This window comes from Cornus florida, unplaced genomic scaffold, assembly GCF_030987335.1.
Source record: "Cornus florida cultivar Cherokee Brave unplaced genomic scaffold, ASM3098733v1 CherokeeBrave_3.0.0_Hap2_Chr10, whole genome shotgun sequence".
Taxonomy (NCBI): domain Eukaryota; kingdom Viridiplantae; phylum Streptophyta; class Magnoliopsida; order Cornales; family Cornaceae; genus Cornus; species Cornus florida.
In genome coordinates, this window is record NW_026775580.1 from 98,641,664 (window position 1) to 98,666,751 (window position 25,088).

Sequence of the window (25,088 nt, forward strand, 5' to 3'; positions counted from 1 at the left end):
CAACATGAATTTAAAATCAAATCGGTATACAATTGACGTAATAATCAATCAGCATACGGTTGATGTAATTACTAACGTGGACGCGTTTTGAGGCACCTTTGACAACAATTCTGATGGAACAATTCACATATCATAATATGACATGATTGGAATTCCTGCGTGAGTCTCCAAGCATTGTTTGTTGCATCTATCAACAGCCATAGCCATGAGTAGAATGTACTTTTTGAAAGGGATAACACCTAAATGAACAATCAATTTCACTATGTATCTGTCCACAAGTTATGTGTTTAACCTATGCGAGTACCAACGATAGGGACTCGGCATGGAATAAGTCCAGCTACTGTTCCTACATATTCATCAATGACCATGGACCATCACTTGTGTCATGAAACTACACGGAACGTCGTCACCGAAGCGTATTATTTCCAAATAAATTTATGTTATGTTTGGGAAAATCAAAGGCGCTAATTCAGTGTTATACAATATTACATGATTTATTAAAGGATAATGATTTGAAATTCAAAAATAAGACATTTTTGATTGATTTATGTTTGTGGGATCAACATGACATTAGTCTTTATTCACATAAAATTAGTCATCCGACTATTAGATTCTTTTTCATCACTCTTTACACGTTTAGATTAGTAAGAGAATTATTATATTAGTAATGTTACTTCTTTAAAGAAGTGAATTTTGATAGAAATAAATAAGTTATTTTCTTGTGACTTGAGAAATAATAGAGTTGCTTATATGAACTAATTCTTATTACTTCTCTAAGTAGGGTATGAATTTTTTTTTTTTATTTAAGTTGTTGACCTTTTGGCGGTGAAAGTTGTATTTAATTAACTCCACAACACATATGCAAAGCTATATTATAAATCTTGTCTCTTATGCTTAATGAAAATTTCACCCACATAAACTAAAGAAAAGGTTGCAGAAACTAGTGAACAAGTGAAACTAACATGAAATTTGTATGGAATTGGCAATGCACAAGGGTTCAGAGGGGGTTTATGTGAAGGTGGATTTAAAATACAAACCAAATTGGGGACCCACTGATAACCATAGTAGTATTTAGATGGTCAATGAGTGGTGGGCACTGTAGTAGGGATGAGCAGTTCCCAAATCCAGTAAGTAATGGGACATTCAATGGTCCGTTCTATAAAACGAATGTACCATTCCAGTGACGCAGACGAAAACAGACTCACAGTCTCAGCCTATCTTAGCCACGTGAAACCCTCAGAAACCCAGACGAGCCAGATAGCCAATAGCCAGCAATCAAAGAGGGCCGACACGGACAATTATATGATGACGCGCGTTCACTCTAACGGATACTATGCCCATAAGTAAACTAAAAGGACAACCGTATTTCAAAACTCCTCTCTCTCTCTCTCTCTCTCTCTCTCTATCTGTCACTATTAGTATTATTATTATTTAGAAAAGTGAATTGTCATCAATTATTTTTAATTGATTACTTATACAATAAATAAAAAGTAGAATCCATCCATTCCTACGTATTTTATTTAAATAATCAATAAAAATTATTCAATTAAGTGTAATTTTTATATATATCATTACACACGTCTGTAAATGTGTGAATAATTTGTTTACTAAGCTATATGATTCACAAATGATAAAGAATCGAGTGGAACTAAATCGTTAAATTTGGAACAAGTCGAACCACGCACAAGGTACTTGTGGGCCCTTAAGCCGAACTGACCAACCAATGAAGGTGGGTTCACAATGTCTTTGTGAGCTTTTAATTGTTTTGGTTTTGATTGTAAATTATTTTTTGTTTTTTAAAAGTATTATTATCAAGAGAGTTTTGTGATTACAAAAGGTACATTTTGCATTTAATCACTCAATTTAGATATTTTTTTAATATTTTTTAAAAATTAAATAAATTATTTAGTACATATATCAATCAAATGATTAAATTTGAAGAGTTTACTCTTAGTAGCACTATTTAAACCGTTTTAACTCACAATGCATAAATATTGATACATAAATACTTAACTATTTGAAAAGGATAATATTATACCGTCAAATTTTCATAATAAATTTTAGTTACGATAGATCATACACTTCAGCGAAATTTGACCAAATTTCAACCAAAGTAAAGGTTAAATCTTACCAACTCAAATGATTTTCTTCTAAGGTAATTTTAATTTGTCCTATTCTTTATAATGACCATTTTAAGGGCTAGACCATGTCAAGAAACCTGAAAGATTTTCTCTCTCTCTCTCTCTCTCTCTCTATATATATATATATATATCACCTATATATATATATATATATATATATATATATATATATACACACACACACTAGCATATATTATTTGATCCACATGGGGAGCAGAGCAGAGCCTGCTACAATATATTTATGTGGGTGTCACTGAATGAAACTCTTCCCAAGATTCCATAGTGAGTGAAGGTAATAAAGTCCATCACTTCCAATGTAAAGACTATTTTATAGACACAGCAATTATTTTTTAACCATTTTTGCCATCTGTTGTTACATTTAACCATGCAAATGGAAAATATTTTACCTAGTTATATACTTTAATGTCCAATGGATCTGATTTCATCTTTCTAAACTCTGCCAATCTCAAAAATTCATGCTTTCAAGGTTTTGTTCTCTGCACATTTTGCTTTTCTCCTTCAGCAAAAGCAGTACCCAGTTGGGGTTTGTGTTGTTAGTTACTCACTCACTGTGATACATTTATGTGACTCTCTGTCCAGTTTCTTTGGTAGGGTATGAATATTTATGGTGTTTTGGTCTGTTCTGCTTTAGATCTCAAGTGCACATGGCATATATAATGCATTCACAAGATTGTTTTTGGGTTTTAGTTCTCTCTTAATTTCATTTTTTGTTATTGTGGGTGTTGAAGTTTTAACCTTTCAAGGTTTGCTATTATTACAAACAACAATTGGGTTCATTGTTAATAGTGCCTAGCTTGTGTTTGATGATATTTGTCTGAGATAACATTTATAGCAGTTTTGCTAGAGTCACTTGGAAAAGCACATTGATTGTTTACTCAATTTAGTGAGTGGGTTTTAATGCATAGAATTCATGAGAGTGACATTTTTTTTAAAATCCTTCAGACACTTCATCTTAGGCTTTGAAGCTTCCAGTTTACATTTATTTGTTTTAATTATATGGTTCTCTTTGCAAAATCACATCATAGATTGTGTTGCATAAAAGGAATCAGTGTTGGAATTTATACTCAAGTTGTAGATCTATGTGTGCACTCAGTTAGCAACTCATATTTCAACTATATGATTGTGTCTCATTGATTTACTTGGGATCTACATTGTGTAACTGAGATAGGCACTACTAGGGTGTTCATCTTCAAGAAAGTGGGCTAAAGGGCTTTTTCTTTAGAATTTATTTACAGTTGTAGTGAGTGTGTTTGTAAATGTGATTGAAAGAGAGAGAGAGAAAGAGACAGATCTATATGTTGTGCACCCACAAGGTCTTTGAGCTGTCTGTACTAGATTAGAGAGGAGGCAAAAATGAGGTCCATAGAGGATAAGGGGTGTTTGAACTATGGACCAGCACAGGAGATTTCAACAAGTAGTGCCATTAGCTTTGAGTTTCACAAGGAAAATGGAACAAACCGCACCTCTCATCATCGAACAGCCTTAGGCAAACCGACCCCATCAAAGTGGGACGATGCACAAAAGTGGCTAGTTAACTTGTCAAGGGGAGGGGAGAGGACCCAATCCAATGCCAAGCCACGAAACTCAAATGCCGATGACAGGAGATTGATAGCCCCGGTCCCAAAGAAGGAGGACTACTCGAGTGGCGAAGAGGAAAATGGATGCTCTGGCTCTGCAAGTAGAATTCAGTATGGAGTGGAGACAAAGAAGGTTGATTGCCAAGATCCAATCTGGCGAATCAATAAGACTTCGGAACTTCCCACTTCAGCTGTTCGATCAATTTGTGTGAGGGACATGGGGACAGAGATGACTCCAATTGCAAGCCAAGAGCCTTCACGAACTGCTACCCCGATTAGAGCCACAACACCAGCAGCTCGTAGCCCCATTTCCTCGGGGTCCTCCACTCCGGTAAGGTTTCAGCATGGGTTGCATACTCTCGAAAGCTCTCAGCCCGGTCTGACCTTTCCAGAGAGCGGAGGTGAGGCTGGCAGGGGCAGTGGTGGGACCAGGCAATTTAGCCGAGACGGGGAAGAATCCAATGCTAGCAGAATAGCTGAGAACAAGAACTCGGAACAAGATAGAAAGCCAAGTCCTCTGGAAACCCGAGCACTGGCTTGGGATGAAGCTGAACGCGCCAAATACATGGCCAGGTGATACGTTAGTACTCTTCTATCTGGCCATTAAGTAGTTGTACCCAGTTATGCATCAATCTTTATTGTTTTCTGCTACTCATCTCTTAAAATATATGTAAAGGCCAGCTTCTACACACTGTCATTAGATGCTACAGGTCTTAAATATTTTAGTGCACTGATGTGTATATATATGAAATTGTGTATTTACAGGTATAAACGCGAAGAGGTGAAAATACAAGCATGGGAAAATCATGAGAAGAGGAAAGCTGAAATGGAAATGAAGAGAATGGAGGTATTTAGACCCCATTCTGTATTTGCGGATCAATTTGTGTATATATATATATATATTTGGATTCAGCACACTGTTTCTCATATGACTAATTATTGCAGTTTTCTTTATGTTCTGATTAAGAATACTTGCAGCATAAATTCTCCTGTGAACTTACTAGCAATATAATTACTTCTTTTATTCTTCACAATATCTTACGAGTCCTGTGAGTTGGGCTGTATTCAGTGAATGATAGTAGGTAGATGTATTGACCTTACTTGCCCAATAAATTGTAATCTTTGAAAAACATTGTTGGGGGTATACATGGTCAGGCACTCACATGTATGCAGGGTCTTAATTTGCTTGTGAAGCAACTTGAAGGAAAATTGGCTTCTAGGGGGCACTATGTTTACTATGTGTTTATGCTTGGAGATAAGGAGAATCACTCACTGTCAACTTAATGAGAAATACTTGCCATTAATGGGTTGAAATTGGTTTTCAAAATGAAAAGATATAAATAATGATTCTCAGACACTCAAACCATATATTGTTCAATGTCTTGAACAAATTTGTGTTTATTCAGCTTCTAAATCCTCGTATGTAGGTGAAGGCTGAGAGATTGAAATCTCGGGCGCAAGAGAGATTGTCTAACAAACTTGCTGCAACAAGGAGAATAGCTGAGGAGAAGCGTGCAAACGCGGAGGCTAAGCTAAATGAGAAGGCTGTTAGAACATCTGAAAGGGCAGATTATATAAGGAGGACAGGTCACCTGCCCTCTTCTTTCTCCTCCTTCAAGTTGCCCTCTTCCTTTTGCTGGTAGCATTTCTGCAGTGTATTCACTTGTATTATCTACTGGTGTAATTTTTGTTGGCATGCCATGTCTTTATTTTTCTTCAAATTTGAACTTGTGGATTCATTATGAGTTATTTGATTACGTTAATTGTTGGAAATATGCATTCATGGGATCATAATTCCTTTGAATAAAAATTTGTTTAGCCCATATTAAGCAAACTCTCTTGATGATGATGATTATAGGTTTAACATGAAAACCCAATGTCATGTTCTTGTTCACACTTATATAATTATATATATAGAAGCTAGTATTTCTGTCTTCCATTGATAGCAAACACATGATACTTAAGATGGGATTGATCAAATATTATTTAAATTCATGAGTTACAAGGATTTAATATTTGGAAGCTACTCATGAATTTAAATCATATTTAAATTTTAGTTGAATATTATGACATTTCTATTTCATTTTAATTTATTTATTTTATTTATTTATTTTTTTTTTTTACCTTAACTTATTGCCCTTCAATAATTTATGCCAACATCGCGGGCGACTTCATTGTAGGGTTACGGCATGCGGGGCCATTTCATTGTATTTGTACCCGTCTAGTGCAATTATTTACGTGCATTCCTATACACTCAGATAGTACTGAGTTGAATATTATGGCATTTGGAGATGCAAACAAAAACCATCAATTTTATGTAGCCATCGGTTTCATTTACCAGTACTAGTCTTACATTTAATATTGTTTGGTAAGTAATAATAATAAATAATTAAAAAAGGTACTTTGTTAGTGGAAGAGTTTTTGCCCTATAAGCTTTTTGGATGTAAAGGTGAAAATTTATTTTTTTTAAAAAAGTCTATTTATGGCAAAAGTATATTTATGAAAAGTACTTTACATATTCCATCCCACACAATATTTGATCAACGACACTTAAACTCTACATTGAAAATAGAAAGGAAAAAAAAATGTCTATTACAAGTTAAAGCCAAACATGCACTATTAATGAGATTCTCCTTGCTTGTGCAGTCTTCACCATTCCTGTATGAAGCAGAATCTTCAAAATTTGAAAGTGAAGCAAGAATTTGTACCCTCTACCCTCAAAGGATGCTTACTAAATGGCTAATTAATTATGAGACAATTGTAGAAACAAACATTGTTTGAAAATTCTTGTGGCATTCAACTTCAGTATATGTTATCTTCCACTTCTGTAACAAACTTTTCTCCAGGAGCTAATATTACCCCTGCAACATCATTTTCCATATTGGCAGTAGAAAGCTCGCAGATTTTCATCAGGTGTTTCTTTTTCTAAGACAAAGCTTGGAAAACATGACTTGGAGCTGCAGAGAAAATTGATGTGGTGAATTGTTGCTCTCTGTTCATGTCATAACCGTAACTTTTCATATTGGCTTTCCGGCAGATGAGCCTTTGTTTGCTCAGCTGAGCCTTAAGTAAACACAAAATAATGTAGAGGGACTGGAGCTTCTCACGCTTTTTTGCACTGTTTCTCGCGTAGGAAGGAACATCATAATGAATGCTAGTGGCCCTAAAAGTCCAGCCTTACATAACAGGGCCCTGCAACTGAGAACTGCCTGAACTCTTCAGCAGCCTCGTACCTTCAGAAACCTTTAGTGTGTTTTGTAGAGAGGAAGGAAGGCGGAGAAAAAAAATGGGGAAGGAGGGAGAAGGCTTCTACTGTTTGGTGAAGGGAATAGGGAAAGGGAAATGGTCAAATTACTCGATAACCATTCCATTCCATTCCTTATTTCCTTCCTACTCAACCAAATCGAATGAGGACAAGACTCCTTTGACCACGTATACCTGTTCCATTCCTCCCACCTTTCTTTTCGTCCAATTTTCCATCTTCATACCAAACAGAGCATCAAATTGGTATTGTCATTACAGAGATGCATTTGAGGACCTCCAGTGTCACCACCATTTATTTGTAGGCTATATAACCGACACCACGTTGACCCATCACTTAATGGTCTTCAAGCCTTTGCCCAATTTCAGTGAAAGTGCAAGAGAATTTTCAAGAGTGAGAAGAGTTGAAATTCCCAAGTCCAAATATCTAGAAGAGTTGTAGCTCCAAGTCCAAGTAAGGTGTATGTAAAGAATCTCCTTAGAACAGCTGTTAAAAGACAAACTTGAACCAATCTCTCAGATTGGAGCTTACTATAACAGCTTCAATACCCCTTTGTTGCAACCAAAAAAACCAAAAAGAGTTGCATTCTTGTTCTTACTTTTTCTTCTCTTCTTCCTGAGAGAGAAAAAAAAGATGGAAAATAGCATATGGAACAAATAACCTTGGCCATTTTTTTCACATTAACCACTTAAGTTAACGCTTGATTAGCATGCCCACCAGGAGCAAAACAGAAGAAGCATTTCGCTGTTAATAGATAGCACAGCTTTTAGCTCCGGTCAAAAGATTTATGAACCTGCAAGTGTTGTTTGACAGTTCTTGACGAGGGTGGGAGATAGGTCCAGCAGCTATTAACTAATACAAACCAACCACACATTGCAAAGTCGTATAGATGTCCTCTGTTCTGGGATGTGTTTTATCAAAAGAATAGAACTGATGAACTTCGTTATCAACCTCAATCCAACTGCAACCAGGGATCTTATGAGCATTCTGCTCCTTCAACATCTTCCTTGTCTTCCGGGCCTCATCCCAATTCCCTAACTCCCCATAAACATTTGCCAGCATTATACCATAACCACCATTATTTGGATCCATCTCAATCAGTTTTTTGGCCGCAAATTCTGCCAAATCTGTACGGCCATGAATCTTACATCCATTAAGCAAAGAGCCCCAAACAACCTCATCAGGTGGGATCCTCATTCCCCTCACGACTTCCATGGCTTCTTCAAATCTTCCTGCTCGACCAAGAAGATCTATTAAGCACCCATAATGCTCGATCTGAGGCTCAATGAGATAGTCCCTGATCATCAAATCAAAATAATAACGGCCTTGTTCAACCAACCCTCCATGGGTACAAGCATTCAACAAGCCGACAAAGGTAACTCCATCTGGTTTTACATCATGCCCAGACTGCATCATTTCCTCAAAGACACCAATTGCACTCTCGCTTTGGCCATGGAGAGCAAAGCAATTGATCATGGAATTCCATGATGTCAAGTTTCTATTTGGAATCTTGTCAAAAATCCTTCTTGCTTCTTTCAAGCTCCCACATTTTCCGTACATATCTACAAGAGCATTCGAGATAAATTTATCGTGACCAATACCGTTTCTATAAATATAACCATGGATGCATTTACCAAGCTGGAGCATGCCAGTGTGTCCGCAGGCTGAGAGTGCACAGACAACAGTAACCTGATTTGGCCTAATGTTCCGGTTCGGGCCCTCTTCTGCAACAATGACCATTCTCCTAAAAAACGAAATTGCTTCAGTGAATAGCCCATTCTGAGTGCACCCAGCAATAACAGCATTCCAAGACGGAACGTCTCTCTCAGGCATTTTTTCAAACAGCACTACAGCATTCCCCATCTTCCCAAGTCGGGTATACCCACAAACCATTGCAGTCCAGGACACAACATTCCTCTCAGACATTTCATCGAACAACTGTCTCGCGGTCCCGAGATCAGAACAAAACCTCGAGTACGAATCCACAAGAGCTGTTTGCACAACTGGGTATCGTCCAAAACCGGATTTCAGAATCTGGGTATGCACCAATTCGATGCCTTGAGATTGCAGAACTTCGGGGTAAGACTTCAAGACATGAGGATAGATGAAATGGTTGGGCCGAGGACGTCCCCTTCGAACCATATCGCGGTACAAGAGAAGGGACGAGCAGTGATCGGGTTGGGAAGTATAGGCAGTGATCATGGCGGTGTAAAGGTAGATATTGGGGGAATTGAGATGACTGAAGATGAAACGCGCGTATTGGAGGTTGGAGAGGGAGAGAGTGCAGAAGCGAACGAGCTTGAACGCCAAGAACTGGGTTTGGCCATGGCCGAGGGTTGTGAGAAAGGCTTGGAGTTGCTTGAGATGGTTGAGGTGACTGCATTTGTCAAGAATTGCTAGGACATGTTGGCTTAGAATCGGGTTGTCCAGACCAGCGCCAATCATATTCTGTAGGGGTAGGCCTCTCTTTTCTTTCCGGCCCTGTGCTTTGATTTCATTTCACAACAGGAGTAAGGAACTCCTTGTTTTTAATGGGTTGACCACACCGCCTAAAACCTACTTTTGTTTCAATCATTTGAAAAATTATTCATGGTTCGAACCATTATTGGTTTTGAGTCTTTTACCATTAACTAGTGTATGCAAATTAAAAAGCTCAAAATTGATATATTTATTTGGTAAAAGTTTCTAAAGACAGAACAGAAGCCTTTTTTTGTCAATGACAAAAAATAAAAAATAAAAAATAATAATGGTTTAAAAACTAAACAATTGCTGTCATGAAATAGTAATTTTTTGTCCGACTCCATAACACTAAATAAATTTTGATGTAAGAATAATTTATTTTAAAAAAGTAAGTGCAAAATAAACAAAATAAAGAGAGAGATGAAGGAAAGAAAGAGGGTTACATTAGATTAAAGTATAATACTAATTAATGCTTCAATCATATGGTTTCCACTTTTTAGGATGGAGACCACGGTAATACAGTAATCATTAACAAAAAATGCACATTCCAAAGCAAATTTCTCAATATTTTCAAGAACACAAATATAGCGCTCTTTCTTTCAGTTTATCGCAGGTGATAAAAAAAATTAAAATATTTTGTTAGATCAGCGGACCTTTGAGGTTGCAGTCGTACAAATAATCATGTTTAACAGGCCATAACAAAGCCAGATGCTTCCAAAGATGAACATTGAACCAGAATAAATTATGGCATTTTTAGCAACAGTGCTATTTGAGTGATAACAAATATGAATAAGCGAGAGATTGAATACACACTTCTTCAGCACCACAAGAAAAGAATCCACACCTCTAAGTGAGGACTAGAACCGAAACAAATGACTAACAAGAATATGGCGATTGGAGCAAACACGAACATCCAACGCCTCTCACTATTACCATCCTAATAAAAATTAAGACTTTACAATGATTATGTCACTAATAATAGGACAGTTGTGTTTCATACAAATATATCTGAACCAGCAAAAACCAATTGGCAATCATCCAAACAGCCCCCAAATGTAAATTAAAGCACTTGGCGTCCTCTCCTCCAAATGGGATGGAGGGAGCACACAGAGAGTTTCACGGCAGGTCCACCAGCATGCTCTGAATGGAAAGACTTTCACATTATTGTGCAATTGCACTTGGACTCCAGCTTTGGAGGCTTCATACCGTCACCCTTATTTGGAATCCCAACAATACGAGTTGTAGACTCGTTAGTCTTGTCATCATTTTCAGTGTCGTCAAGAGGCCCAAGAGGGGGTTTTGTATCTATTTCAACCCGCCTCTGCACTGACTTTTGGGATTTTTGGGACTTGGAAGCACGTCTGCCAGCATTTCTGCCCCTTGATTCTTTTCTCTCTGAATTGGATTTTCCCACTATTGTAACTGTTGGTCGGGATCCTTCTAGTGGGACTAAGTTTTCCTTTTCCATTGCTATGGAAACAGCCTCATAGGCCAGATTGTGAATGATAGAGCTGCAGAAGAGTATAGTATCTGTAGCTTCGTCCAGTGTTAGGCTTCTGGCCTTAGTCCCTCCTTGGCCTCCTAACATTATGGTTGATTCCTCTGTCATGGCAAAGTTAATTATGAACATACTCATACGAACTCAAAGACAGGTTTTATCAGACATAATTTAAGATACTGGGAGTGAATCATCACAAAATAAAAAAAACTTGAGAAAGAAACAACAAATGACAGATGATTCAATTCTTCCATTTTTCCTTTTCTTCTTTTTGGTGGGTAAGGGAAAGAGGTAATTTGACCACTGATGATTAGTTTCATGTCACCAGCTGGAAAAGAAGCTCCTCTAGGCCAGCAATTCAAGTACAAGTTCGACATCAAGTAAATAAACATCATTTAATCTATCTTAATCCTCACGTATGGAATATGGAGGAAATAAGAAAAATAAGGAAGATCTCAAGCATGTCAAGATAAGCCCCAATTTTCTTGAGAAACCTTGCAGTTGTAGCAGGAGAGAGCAATATTCCTCAAAAGGAAGAGAAATTTAACACAGAACAACTACCAGATTACTACCTTAATTACCTTTTTGTACTTTATATTTTTGGGAATCAATCTAGATAGTGTTATAGGTCATAATGTGAAAGTTAGAAGACAAAACTTTCTTAGAACTATTCATCACCACCTCTTAAAGGAGGAACAAATTTGTTTCAAGACAGCAAAAGAAAGCAGAAACATCAAAAATCACATTATGACAGATACAGCAATTAAAAACATAAAGAACCACATACACAAAAACCAGACTAACCAAGCAAGTTCAAAGCAGGCAGTACTTGCTTAGTATCCTTCTCTCCCCCCCCCCACCCACAAGTTATAGTATCCATTTATATACCATCTAAAAACTTTCTAAGGGCACATGTTCATGTTGGACAAATGTCAAAAGTGCAACTCGAACGAGTTGAGCGGTTTGAAGAGTCAACTTTAGAATAAAATCCTCAACCCAAACCTGGGTCCAACCAAACGAGACCAACCGAAGAGCCCATTTTTTCTAAAGCTGGGCTTAGGCTCATATTGGTTGGGTTAGACTCAGGTTTGGTAGGATTGGCTCGGGTCAAGTTCAAGTCACACAATGATTAATATTATTTCAATACTAATATAATTACAAAATAATAATATATGTAGAGTATGGAGTGGGCTCTGTTTACGCTAAAATTCTACCCAAACCCAAATCGAGGTTTGGTAAGCAACAAAAGACATCCAAGTCCTTCCCAAAACCAGTTTGGTGACAGAACTGTCATCCTAGGCTCTGATATATCAGAGTATGCTAAGTCCAACTAAACCTAGAAGGAAGGTGAATAGGTCTTGTGTAACCCAAACTGTTATTATCCGATTTTCAATTTTTATATTATTAGTTCAAGTAAATGCAACAAACATAAATACGAAGAGCGAGAAGTGAGATGAACATAAAATAAAGATCAAGCACATACTAAAAACCAAATTGACATGGAAATCCCTGTAGGCAAAAAGCAACAGCCCCCTAAACTAGACATAATAATAAGATCCCCTATGAAAAGACATCGCAATTTCAAGTATTAAATTCTTAAACCTCTTGAAACCACCTACTTACCTCAGGTCTAGACTCATATCAGATGTTCTACCCTCCAGAGATTCTACCCTCAACTCTGTTGTTGTCAATCTACGAACCCTTAATCCAACTCACCACTCTTCTCATAACTGTTAATGGCACACCTAGGATCCAAAAAAATTCTAGTTTTGTCAAGGCTCAATTAGAGAGAGTGCCTCAACCAATCACATGCCAAGCCCCTTTAATCAGGCTCACGTAAGGCCCTCAATCTCACAATTTTTAGCAAGCTCTAGGCTCAAAAAAAGCAAGCAACTTAATGTTAGTCATTCATTCATATCATTTTCTTTTCCTTTTTTTAAATAAGTTTACATACTCTACTTCGCATTATATTGGATCATAAAATTTAATCTTTTCCTATATTTGACGGAATCCATGAGCTTATGGTTGACTATTTATATTAAGTACGTCAAGTGCTTGATTCTGAATTTTTATAACAACATTATATATGCTTTAAACCAACAAGATTATTGCTTTTAATTGATGCACATTTTTAATGATATATGATTTAGTTAATGCATGCATATGCATATGAAAAGAATTTCATGCACATGATTTACTTGATCCTATAAGTTTATGTCAAAAATCCATTTTTAAAGAATTTTAGATGAGTGGAGTTGCATATCTTGAATTGTTTCAAATGTACATTGATCTAGTTCAATTCATATACAAATTGAAAAGATATATATGAAGACTATTTTTCATGATATGTGTAAATTGATTTAGCCAATCCATTGAAATGATGTATTGAAAATTTCCTAGTTTGTGTTGCAAATTTTAATTTCTTTCTAAACTTATTTTCAATATTTATCTTTGTTACACTCGAGCCTTACTTCAATCAGGCTCTCGCCTTGCGCATAGTGCGCCTTGAGCCTTTAATAACTATGACTCATCCCATCATGTTCTGTTTGTTAGCAATCTAACCTTGTTGTTCATTTAGGTTTGATTTGGTGTTGAAACCATTGCTGCTCATCCAAGTATATTGATTCGACAATAAAAATAGTAACTCACCCAGCTAGTGCAGAATGTTAGATGATGCAAAGAAAAGCGCTCATAAATTGCCTAATGTTTTCTCTTTGAATCTATATGCATGTATATGTTAAGAGAACCCTAGTTGGGTTTATATAGCTTTCCTTTTTCAAAAGAATTAGGCTTTTAGCGTTAGAAACAGATAGGAAAACAATCTCGCAAGGTTCAATCCATCAAACTTCGACGGTGGAGGTTGAGCTATCCTTGGATCAATCCAACTCCCTGTTCCTTACCGAATCCTGTTTTCCATTTTAAAATAAATCTAATGCACCTTTATAGGGATCTAATATGAATAATATAAATGTACAAAATAAAGGCCTAGTTTATGAATTGGATATTCAAGAGATAAAGTAACATTTAGTTGAATATTCAAGCGATAAAGTAACATTTAGTTGGATATTCAAGAGGTAAAGTTACATTTTATCCTTATTGAGATCTTAATTTTTCATATCATCAAGGTCCATGAATCATAAGGTAGCTAAAATTTAAAAATAACTAAAGTAAAAGAAATATATTTTGTTACGAAATTTGACAAAACTAAGTCCTAGTGACCTAATAATTTTGCTCTGATTAGATACAAGTTGGTTTGACCAAGTTGCATTGCACCCCTAGTGTCAGAACCAACACTTCTTGGATGCTATTGAACATATTTGCAACATTTTGGATCTGTCTATAAGTTAAAAATGATTTTAATTGCAAACAAATAAACGACGCTAATTGAATATTAACCAAAATATAACTAATGAACTTTGTGCAATGGATAAAATTTTCTTCTAACATATAAAAATATTACTATAAAAATTTAAAGGTTTAAATTAAAGTTATAAAATGTTTTACCATATTAAAAAACAAAATATATAGAAAGGCTTATATTTAAAAAGTGGGTGCAATTTTTTTTTTTTTTTTCCTAGTTGGGATTTACACACACTGCCTCCACTGAGGTTCGAACCCCTGACCTCCCTTTGGGAAGTAGGAGCCTTGTACCGCTAGGCCACAGGCCTATTGGTAAAGTGGGTGCAATAGTAGTTGAGGATAGAGTCATCAAATTTTGTGTAAATATATATATATATATATATATATATATATATATATATATATATATATACATATAGAAATAGAAAAAAATGTATATCCTTATTATGACATCCATCTAACAAGGATGACTATAATTAAGTAATTTATAAGTCATAAATTTAATCTAATGCTTTGTTCGGTAGGAAAGAAAAAAATTGAATGGAAGGGAGAGAAGAAGGGATGGATAAGATATCCCTGGGAAAGAGATTGTGTACTTCCTTCTTTTTGTTCGATTGAATAGAAGAGAAGAAAATAAACTCATAATTTACTATGTTCATTAAGAAAGTTGGAAAGAGAGAGTTTTAATTGTTTTTACCATTATATCCAATAATATTTATAATATTGTAATTTATAGAAGATGGTACTGTAATTTAAAACTTGTATAATATAGGATAGTATTTAATTTAAAACTTCTATAATAGTCCACTTGTCTTCCCTCCTTTCTTCCGCCCATTTTTGGACGGATGAAAATTTGTTAAGGAGGAACGATGGATCATCCTTCTTATTCTCCTTTCTTTCCTTGTATCATCTCTACCAAACAAAGGAAGTTCGTTTCTTCCTTCCTATTTTCTCTCCACACCACTTCTTTCTTTCCTACCGGACACAGCATAAGTAATGTTTGATGTATACAATAGAATTATTACCTGTAAAAGAAATAGATTTAATTTTCATAACCATGACATATTTGTACCCTAATTTTTAAGACTTACAATATCAATGTGTCTGCCTCATGTTAGTATTGGTGGTGTATATCCAACAGATTGCTTTTAACCAATCCGAAATATGCAGCCAAACACCAGATGGGGAAACATATATTCTATCTGGTTATTAATTTTAAAGCTCTATTATAATGTAGTTAATTAATAAGTACTCATTTCAGGTCTAATTTAATGATGAGTGGCTCATATTAAGAAGCATTATCAGGTAGCCAAGCCCCTTGAGTGGCAAACAGTTGGTTATGGTCATTCAAATTGTCAATTTCCATTGCCATTGATAACTCAAAAAGGAAAACTTAACAAAGATTCAATGTACCTTACAAGGAAATCTATGACCACATAACAGAAAAATGAAGACACTAAGATATAATCCTCAACAGCATCATATGGTGCCATAAACATGTAAAGTTTAAATATGCAAAGCCATAGCTTGCTTTGGGAAAGGGTAAATTGTTTCAAAATTCTTAAAATGAAAACTCCAAAGAAATTCATGGGAATGCCAAATCGTTGTAGCAAAGCGGTTATGTTCTAGTATGGAATCTGAAAGAGTGAGATGAGGTTAAGAGTCAATTCTCATTATCGACAGATAACAAAACTTAAAATGATTTGAGAATAATTTAACAAAATGCACGGCCAAGGATGAGTGAAATGACTATCTAGGATTTATGTAGCCGGCCTCGTATGTTTGGGCAAAAGATTTGTTGTGTGGACTTGCGTCCAAACTGCTATAAACCATCAGGACAGCCTTCTGCTTGTGTATTACTATAATAGCATTAACAGTAAAACTACACGCCAACATTGAATTAACTAAGTTGATGAGATGAAAAGTTCATTAAATATTCTAAGTGCTTTCATGCATGTGTGTGTGTGTGTGTATCTATATATATATACATAAATCTCTTCTAGATAAATGGAACTACGGAGTACAGACTTCCTTAATCCGGAAAGATTTTAAAATTTAAATGCTATACCATATTAATTAAAATATTAATGATAGTGATTATAAAAACAAAACATCTCGGATATGGAGACATTAAATCAGATACGACCATAAGAGAGGAAAAATAAAAATAATAATAAATAGGTCAACAGCAATCATGATGCAAGATACACATACCAGGGATACCATGTGCATGATCTGAGGTATCAGACTCTGCAGCGGAAGCTGTTATATCCTTATCACATGCAGCAGGAATAGAAGGCTCCTGTATTTCATCTATGTGGCTTCCTGAATGTACAGAAACAACATCAGATTCTGAACCAGGAGAACTCGGATGACCATTCTCGATTTCTATTTCTGATATTGTGTCCAACGAGCTTTGAATGGGAATCTCTGTAACATGCACTCCGTCAATATTGGAATTTGACATTGCACTTTCCTCTACAATAGAAGATTCTGGAGTCATAGCTGATACTTCTATATCTGAGATACTCCTTGCATTGTTTGTGAAGTTGTCACTGTTCCTATTTGAAGCAGAGTCTTCAAAATTTGAAAATGCAGCAACCGAACTGTCCCTTAAATGAATATTTAGGTTATGTTTTGACAACTCTGAAGTAGAAACATCCATTGTTTGACAATCATTGTTGAATTCAACTTCAGTATATGTATCATCCACGCCTGTATATTCTGAAGCAAGGAATTTCTCTTGAGGAGCTACACATGTGAAGTCTACAGCATCATTTTCCACATGGCCAAAGGAAACCTCAAGTTTTTCTTCATGTGTGCTTGTTACAATACCTAAACCTTGGGAAGCATGATTCGAAGTACCAGATAAAGATGATCCAGTGCGTTGGTGCTTCGTGTTCATGTCATGCCTGTAAATTTCCATGTCAGATTTCCTGCTGCTTAACTGCCGCTGCACACGAATCTCTGTTTGTCTAGCTGAGCCCAAGTCCATGGACGATGATGCAGAGGAACTGCAGTGTCCAATGGAATTTCTTATGCTGCTTGCACCGTCTCTCGCATACGAAGGATCATCATAAGGAATGCTAGTGGCAGTAAAAGTCCTGCCCTGGACAGCAGGCCCCTTGCCACTGCTTGACCTCTTCAGCAGTATGGAAATGCCTGCACCTTCTGAAACATTAGCCTTTAACTTTGAATAGTCACTGAAGTGCTGCATATTTTTACCCGCAGCTTCACCATCAGGTAAGCTATTAACAACAGTTGGTCGGACTATCAATTGCTGGTTTGCAGGTTCCTGCTCACTTTCCTCCACTAGTGGCTGCACAAGAGAATCTTCTGACAAGAAATTCTTGCTTGGCTCACGGTAGGAAATTTGGTGTGCCTCAACAGTCTCTTCATGTTGAACTGCCCTTTCAGCATCCATATCGGTCACTTCTGGAAATTCAGATACAGCCATCAGGGGCTCCAATGCATCAAATGATTCATCTTCTTCTGAAATCTTCATAGAAAGACTAGGTGAATTTTCAGCACACTTTATGGACGTGGCAAGAGTGGTTGTGGTCAAAGGTACCTCTAACTTAATGCAGTCTGGGCAAAGGTTTAAGTCCAGTTCTGATAATTCACTGGCTTGATACCTACAAAGGCATTTAGAACAAAGTCGAATATCCTCACGGCTATTAACTTCTGATAAATCACCCTTGACATCCAAAGCTTCAAAAGTTGCAGTGACTGCCATAGTAGTATCATGGTGGCTAACGTTTCCAGAGCCAGCAAATTGAGAAGTAGCTGCAGAGCCTTCATTAAAGTCACAGTGCCGAGTGTTAGGTGATCCATCGTGGATTTCATGCCCAACATCTTCATTTACATCATCCACCGTATCAAATGCAAACACTTCATCCTGAACATCAGAATATGATGCCTTTCCAAATTCACTAGCCATATTATCCTGGTTTCGCTCACTGCCTTCGGTATCATGTGCACCAGTTGTACCTTGATCAGAACTTGTATTACTGCTAGTTGTGACTGAGGAGTTCCTAGATATCATAGCACGATGTGCAGCACTTGCTTTTCCAATGTAGAAGGTGGAACTGGGGACGCTAGATAAGAGTGGCCTGAACATATTCTGAGGACCTTTCCGGTGATCCTAAACAAAAAATGATTCAACAGCAAATCCTCCTTCAGAATTGGCTTAAAATGAATGTTGCATAAAAAAAATCTAACAGGAAAATAGGATATTTTGAACATTAAAAATAGGATACTATCTCTTTGAAATATTGTGTTGCGTTCCACTCCGTTGCCTCAATTAGGGAAAAGGCAATAAAGCTTTGAGACTTGATAACATTTCAGAGGTTCACAGTGGTCATTTGGCAATTGAAAAAAAATATATATACATTTGCAGAAATTTTACAATATACTTGTTTGATAAGAAGTGCCCAGTGTATGCCCCTCTACAGGGAGTGAAGGGAGGGAACGACTAGAGAGACCTAATATGTGACAGTCACATACAAAGTGATTGCTTTGAGACTATAACCCAAAACCTTATTATAGTCACTCTAAGCTATTACCATTTCACCACACCTTTGTATGTACTTGTCTTAGATAATTATACAATATGTTTAATTTGATGTCACACCACTTCATTTAGATTTCACATTCTAAACTTCTAATATATAATTTTTAAGGCTTCAGAATTTTCTCTATAATAGCAATTTTCCATTAATCATCCCAAATGTAATGGGGAAAAAAGGAATAATAATCAAGCTCCCCTAGTTTGAAGGGCAAAAATAACTCACATGCAATTCTAATCTTATGGAGAGTATAATTTAATCAGGAAAGCAAAAGTCTTCTTTTTTATTTAACATACTTTCCAAATAATATTATAAAAAAATTCCCTAAAATATGCTTACACTTGAATTTTCTCAAATTTAGTCCTAGCAAACAATAAAAACACAAGTTACCCCTACAAGGACTTGAACACTCTAACCCTTCTACTTTCGGAGTGAGAGAATATACCACTGGGCTACAACCCTTGGTCGACATATATCATATTGTATTGTGTATCACGTGTAACCTACCGTCTGTTATTAGACACGTTCAACATAGGATACTTGCTAGTGAATTAGTGATACACATCGATTTACTTGTAAAGCACACCATATCATCTGTATCATATCGTGTATCATAACATACTGATGACTATGGTTCAAAACAAGCCCGGTTAATAAATATCTTACTTATAAATACACAGAAAAATTAGAATTGTTGTTCAATTCAACTTAACTATTAACAAATAAGATGGAAAAAGTTCTTGAAAAAGACATATACAATGTAGACCAGAAGATGCACCAATTAGAAGAGGATTATTGGTTAAATGTAAGGTAAAAGGCAAAGAGGTAAAATTAACATGGAATGGAGTAGTTAAAAAGACCATAAGAAATTAGATATAACAAGCGATATGGCTTACAATAGAAAGGAATAGAAAAGGAAATTATGTGGCCGACCCCCTTCATTGGGACCAAGGCAAGGATGATGACGATGTTAACAAATTAGATGGAATAGATTGAAATACCCACTGTGGTTATGATACCAACACCTGGCAGCACCAGATACAAATAAAGGACTACTTAAAAATTAAATTAGCAACTAAAGGATTGAAGTTAGGTTGAACATGTTAGATAATAATTTGACCATCAGCCCAATTTTCCTTTGATGATGGTACCAATATGCTAGAAAGTAACATCTATCTCATCATTTTTACTGCATAGTGAATCTATATATATATATATATATATAATAAGGCTTAATATAATATTCCGGAGTTTGCTTTACTGGCCTGCAAATGACAAGAAGTCCCCCAATTTAAAGAGATTACCATAGTTGGTACCATTGAGGTGCCAGATCCAAGATGATATATATTTCCATTTTAGCATGATGTTTTTTTGGGCAATTTTTTCTGATAATTCATTTTAGCATCATGCTGTACAGGCCAAAAACTGAAATTGTTGAAAACTCTATCAAACTAAAGAAATTATGCATTTCAAAAGAATAAAAAATAATCGAAATGAGATATTCTTAACAATAATGAATTGCCGAAGATTAATAAAAATATGTTAGGGTGTATTTATATGTCCCCTTGAATGACCCTGTAAAAGGAAAATTCACCACCTAAAATGGGGCAATCCAGAAAAATAGGATACCTCACCATATTTATTGATATGCAAAGATTTTTAGGTGGTTTATGTAAAACCAAAGTTGATTGTTTTTTTTAACATCAAAAGTCAACGAACTGTCTTTTCCTTAGTGATTCCATTAGGATTTCTACTTAAAATGTCCTGTAAAATGGTGATGGGCCATCAAAATTTCATAAAATCCGTTCCCCCCAACCATCTCCCCCCCCCCACACACACACACAAACAAACAAACAAACAAAAAAACCTCAAATTATTGCCCATATTCAGCCTATGCAACAAAAAGTTAAACAGACAAATCAACTTTCTCTAATCAGTTGCAAGTCTATTGTTGCTCAAGTGTGTAAATCTAATAGTGGAAACAGTCACAGTCAAAATGAAACAAACAGTATGATACCATTTGTCGAAGAGCTGAGTCAAAGGATCTTTTTGGAGCAGAACTTGAGGACACTGTTCTGGTTGGCTTCTTGGAAAAGGCCGGAGCTCTATTATTTGGAAATGCACCTACTCTTCTTGAAGCTGAGCGATCTGAGCTACCCATAGGAATAGATTGTAAAGAGTCTACATCATCATCACCAGATGACGCAACAGAACCTTTACTGTGGGAGCTAAACCGGTCCCGATCATAACTATGTGATGAACTGATGCTTCTAGAAGCAGTTGGAGACATTGATTGTCGGCCAGATTTGGAGGATGAATCCCTACCATTTCGGGATGCTGGCGAGGAACCTCTCACATATGATGCCGGTCGATCAGCCAGTGAAGTACGCAGATTAGGAGGTGCATCCAAGGAAAAACCTGGAATATTTGACTGCCATGCCCTTATTTTTGGTGATGCAGAATTCCCTCGACTTGTCTTCACAGGGGAGGTACCCCTCACTCCAGATGAAGCCACAGTACCACTAGACCCTGTGCTCATCCTCCGAGGAGTTGGTGTAGAAGACCTCGGAGCAGGTGTTGGGGATTTACTTGGCATGGGAGATGGTCTCCGTGAAGGAGTGGCATGTCGTAAACTATGAGTAGGACTAGAATGAGGTGCTGAAGAAGACCTTCCCCTTGATTGGAAAGTACTACTCTCAGACCGAGGAGATGGGCTTAAGCGATTTGGACTTGCACTACCTCTACTACTTCTGTAACCCTTCTCCATCTGCAATTAGATACACATTAGTTGTCTTAATGTACAAAGGGAAAAGAAAAACATGACCAGGGCATAAAGGGACAAGTAAATGAACAGTATATATTTGTTCCTATGAAATAAATTATTGACCTACCGTGGAAGATCTTGAGATTGAAATGGGTTGACTTCGAGGTCTTCCCCTTGTTGCAAGATTAACCGGTGGTGTCTCATCATCCAAAGAAGGGAAGAGAGGGGTGTCGGGGGGAGTCAATAACCTTTATTTCAATAACACCAGTTGTTATATCAGGATCAAGAATAGTAAATTACAAACAGCTAAACAGTATCACAAAGAAGAAAGAATAAACTTTATATATCCAAGAATTGATAACCCCTCATTCACTCAATTGGCCCTATAAATTTTAGTTAATAAAGCGACTAGTTGCTAACACCATAAGTTCCATAATTCCAGCTTTGAGATGAGAAAGTTGAACTTATAATGCAGAAAAATGTATGATTTAAATTTTACATTGAACATTAAAAAAACCTTCTGAATGGAAATTATATTCTTTTCTGTTTGTTTTTTCTGTTTTTGGGCTTATTTTTTGAGAAACATTGAAGTTCATAATTGTATTAATATACAATGACAAAACAATGTAAAGTTCAAAGGATCATAAACAGAAGAAAATGACCCACCAGTCATAGTCATTCTTCTCTCCATCCCCATTAAGCAGGTCACTACTCTCTCCTCGAGCAGGGATGGAGATACCGAGCTTATAATCTGAAAAGTATCTCAATCTTGTAGCTGCAAAATTCAAATAAGAATCAAAGGTAATAACAAGGAATTGTCAGTCAAGAGGAACAATAAAAAATCCATCCTTAATAAAAAAAGGGAAGCTAAAAATCAAATTTCAAAGTGGGCTTAGTATCGAAAATTACCGAAAATGTCTTCAAAATCGTCATTTGACTGAAGCAAGAAATTGTCTCTTTCTTTGGTCTGCATCTCGTTGAACAGAGCTAGATCATCGGCTTTCTCTTTGAATAGTATTCCACCCTCAAGACTCTGCCCTCTCTTATGATTTTCTGCTCTAAGCTCCCTCCCGGGAGAGCATCTCATTACCGGAGAAGGAGACATCTCTGCCACCCTATTTCACCACACGCTAGTTATCACTCCAGCACCTCCATAAAACCATATTTGGAAAGCACCTCACAAAATCGACAAAACATAATCAAGCTACAGCCGTCAGCATAAAATAACCTGAGCTCTTCGACCACTCTTAAAATCAAACCAAGGTGTTGCTTGCATTGATATGGAGAAGAATATCAATTAATCCAATGCAATTCCACTTCTCCAGAGCACATGCCCATCCAATTATACTGTCACGACCCAATTACTGAAAACAAGCTCATCTCCCCATTGTCATAAAGAAAAGTGTCATCAAATCAACATAATTACAGTTCCGTAATGCCTAAAACCAATATGAAAATTGTGCCTTCTAAATTGACCCAAAACCCAATCCTTGTAATTGCACAAAGAAACAGTGAATGCTATCGTAATAACTGAAATCCCAGTACCCCTTCAAATGCGAAGGCATGACAACCACAGTGAACGCCAACAAACAACTTTTTCCATGATGACGTACAATTCAAGGCCCTCGAAGCATACTGCAACCCCAATAACCCTAGATTCTGTCAGAATGAGATCTCAACAGTGACGATTACGCAATAAAAAAACCTTAATTCGACTCAAATTCAACGAGAAGCTCTGTTAAGAGTTCGAATTACATGTACAGAATCGTCATTTGAAGAAAGTGGCAGCTCTTTGACTTACCGTCGGCGAAGTCAAATGCCTTCAAAAGCACAGTGAAAGCGGTCGTTAATCACGATTAAGATCTCAAATTACGATGAAAATTGAAGGCCAAACAACTCTGGAAGTAAATTAATGCTTACAGAAGTTGAATCAGAGACTTGGATCTGCCTGCATTCAATTCAGTGTCGGACAGATCGGGAATGTAGATATCGGTAGATCGATTTGCAGAAACCCTAAAAGAGCATTCTCTCTCATCAGTAAGAGTGTAGAGAGAGGAACTGGAATGAATGGAGAGCATCAGCAACGAACCTTTTGTTCAGATTTTTCTTCTTTCCTCCTCAGCAAGCTTTCGTTCTTTCTCAGTTTCTCTCTGCTCTGTGATATTTTTCTCTCTTTTTTTTTTTCTTTTTTTTAATTTCCTCTTTATCTCTCTGGTCAGTTGTCACTTTTTTTCCATTTTAGTTGGCTAATTTTTTTTAGTGACCCCTCAATCAAAAATAATAAAAAAATACATAAATAAACTGATTAAACGACCGTTACAAATTACAGCACGCACACAAAAAGAAAATAGTTCTCACATGATTTGATTCTATCAACGTTGATCGGTCACTTTGTAGTTATGGGTTCAAATCCTGTTACCTAAACAATATATATATATATAAAATATATATATATATATGAAAAATAATTAATTTTTTGACATCATAATTCATGCATATGCAATTTTTCCGTTCCATGAGGACTATTACAAATAGTAAAAGGACCAGTGAATAAATCTGCATTTGGATTTATACACACGTCAAAAAATTAAAAATTTTATCATCCACAATGATTTGAGAAAATGATTTAATTATATTCTCCATATATATTAATTAATTTTTAAAATTAATTTAAAATGATGTTGTATAAATTAAAAAATCATCATTATTATTCTTACCTTTATTTGTGTGAATAGATTCCACATATGGCGAAATAAATTATACTGACCACCCATAATTAAGTAAAAATATAGAAATCATTTTTCTAAATTAAAAAATGATGCTGCCCTTACATGTAAAGAATCTTTATTATTTTACACACATTTCAAAGACAAAAAATAATTTTAAAACATTTATTTTGTTTACATAATGGACCAATTTTGACAGTTAAGGAATTGTAAATTCACTTCATTATATAGGAGGTCAACTGTAACTAATATATCCGAAGGAAAAAATAAATAAATAAATAAATTCATATATACATTAATGTACAACGTGTGTGTGAGTTGGTTATGATTTGACTGTTTGATTAACTGGTTAAGATGATTGGACGAGAAGTACAGCTTTAGAATGTTTAGTTAGACCATGTTTTAATTTATAATTTAACAAACTTGAGCCTCTAATAATATTGTAAATTGCAATTAGACCCACTGTTAAGAAATTTAATCCTTGTCATCGTCTTGTTACTATTTTTTTATTTTTATTTTTACCCTTTTTGGACAATTTTACCTCATTCTTCTATACCATCATCAAACCTTGGGTCCACTAAATTCAATGAAAGAGAGTAATATTTGCATGTTGATAATTAACTGTGATGAGTAGTAGTAGTAGGACAAATAGAATTACAGTTGAGGGATTAACTGTGGTAGTTGGGCTTGCATGTTGATTTTTAAGATACA

At 36.0% G+C, this 25,088-nt stretch overlaps 3 protein-coding genes across 4 annotated transcripts; 1 reads left to right on the forward strand and 2 right to left on the reverse strand.

The window, feature by feature from the left end:
• Nucleotides 1-2,293: 2,293 nt before the first annotated feature.
• LOC132276243 (remorin 1.4) lies at nucleotides 2,294-5,573 on the forward strand. The gene is made up of 3 exons (XM_059777585.1): nucleotides 2,294-4,312; nucleotides 4,505-4,586; nucleotides 5,167-5,573. Exons 1-3 carry the CDS (start codon nucleotides 3,516-3,518, stop codon nucleotides 5,380-5,382), a joined length of 1,095 nt encoding a protein of 364 aa, XP_059633568.1. The 5' UTR covers nucleotides 2,294-3,515; the 3' UTR covers nucleotides 5,383-5,573.
• Nucleotides 5,574-6,274: 701 nt separating this feature from the next.
• On the reverse strand, nucleotides 6,275-9,856 carry LOC132276242 (pentatricopeptide repeat-containing protein At1g33350). Its single transcript, XM_059777584.1, has one exon. It carries the CDS (start codon nucleotides 9,444-9,446, stop codon nucleotides 7,854-7,856), a length of 1,593 nt encoding a protein of 530 aa, XP_059633567.1. The 5' UTR covers nucleotides 9,447-9,856; the 3' UTR covers nucleotides 6,275-7,853.
• A 332-nt stretch (nucleotides 9,857-10,188) lies between these two features.
• On the reverse strand, nucleotides 10,189-23,980 carry LOC132276244 (uncharacterized). 2 transcript variants are annotated; one of them, XM_059777587.1, is made up of 9 exons: nucleotides 23,741-23,980; nucleotides 23,572-23,664; nucleotides 23,453-23,471; nucleotides 22,561-23,286; nucleotides 22,318-22,426; nucleotides 21,779-21,899; nucleotides 20,905-21,654; nucleotides 16,534-18,463; nucleotides 10,189-11,063 (listed from the first exon to the last, which is right to left on the reverse strand). In XM_059777587.1, exons 4-9 carry the CDS (start codon nucleotides 22,754-22,756, stop codon nucleotides 10,618-10,620), a joined length of 3,552 nt encoding a protein of 1,183 aa, XP_059633570.1. In that variant the 5' UTR covers nucleotides 22,757-23,286; nucleotides 23,453-23,471; nucleotides 23,572-23,664; nucleotides 23,741-23,980; the 3' UTR covers nucleotides 10,189-10,617. The 2 variants fall into 2 exon arrangements, with proteins under 2 accessions (XP_059633570.1, XP_059633569.1); XM_059777586.1 differs by having other exon boundaries at nucleotides 23,407-23,471; nucleotides 23,572-23,980.
• Nucleotides 23,981-25,088: the final 1,108 nt, after the last annotated feature.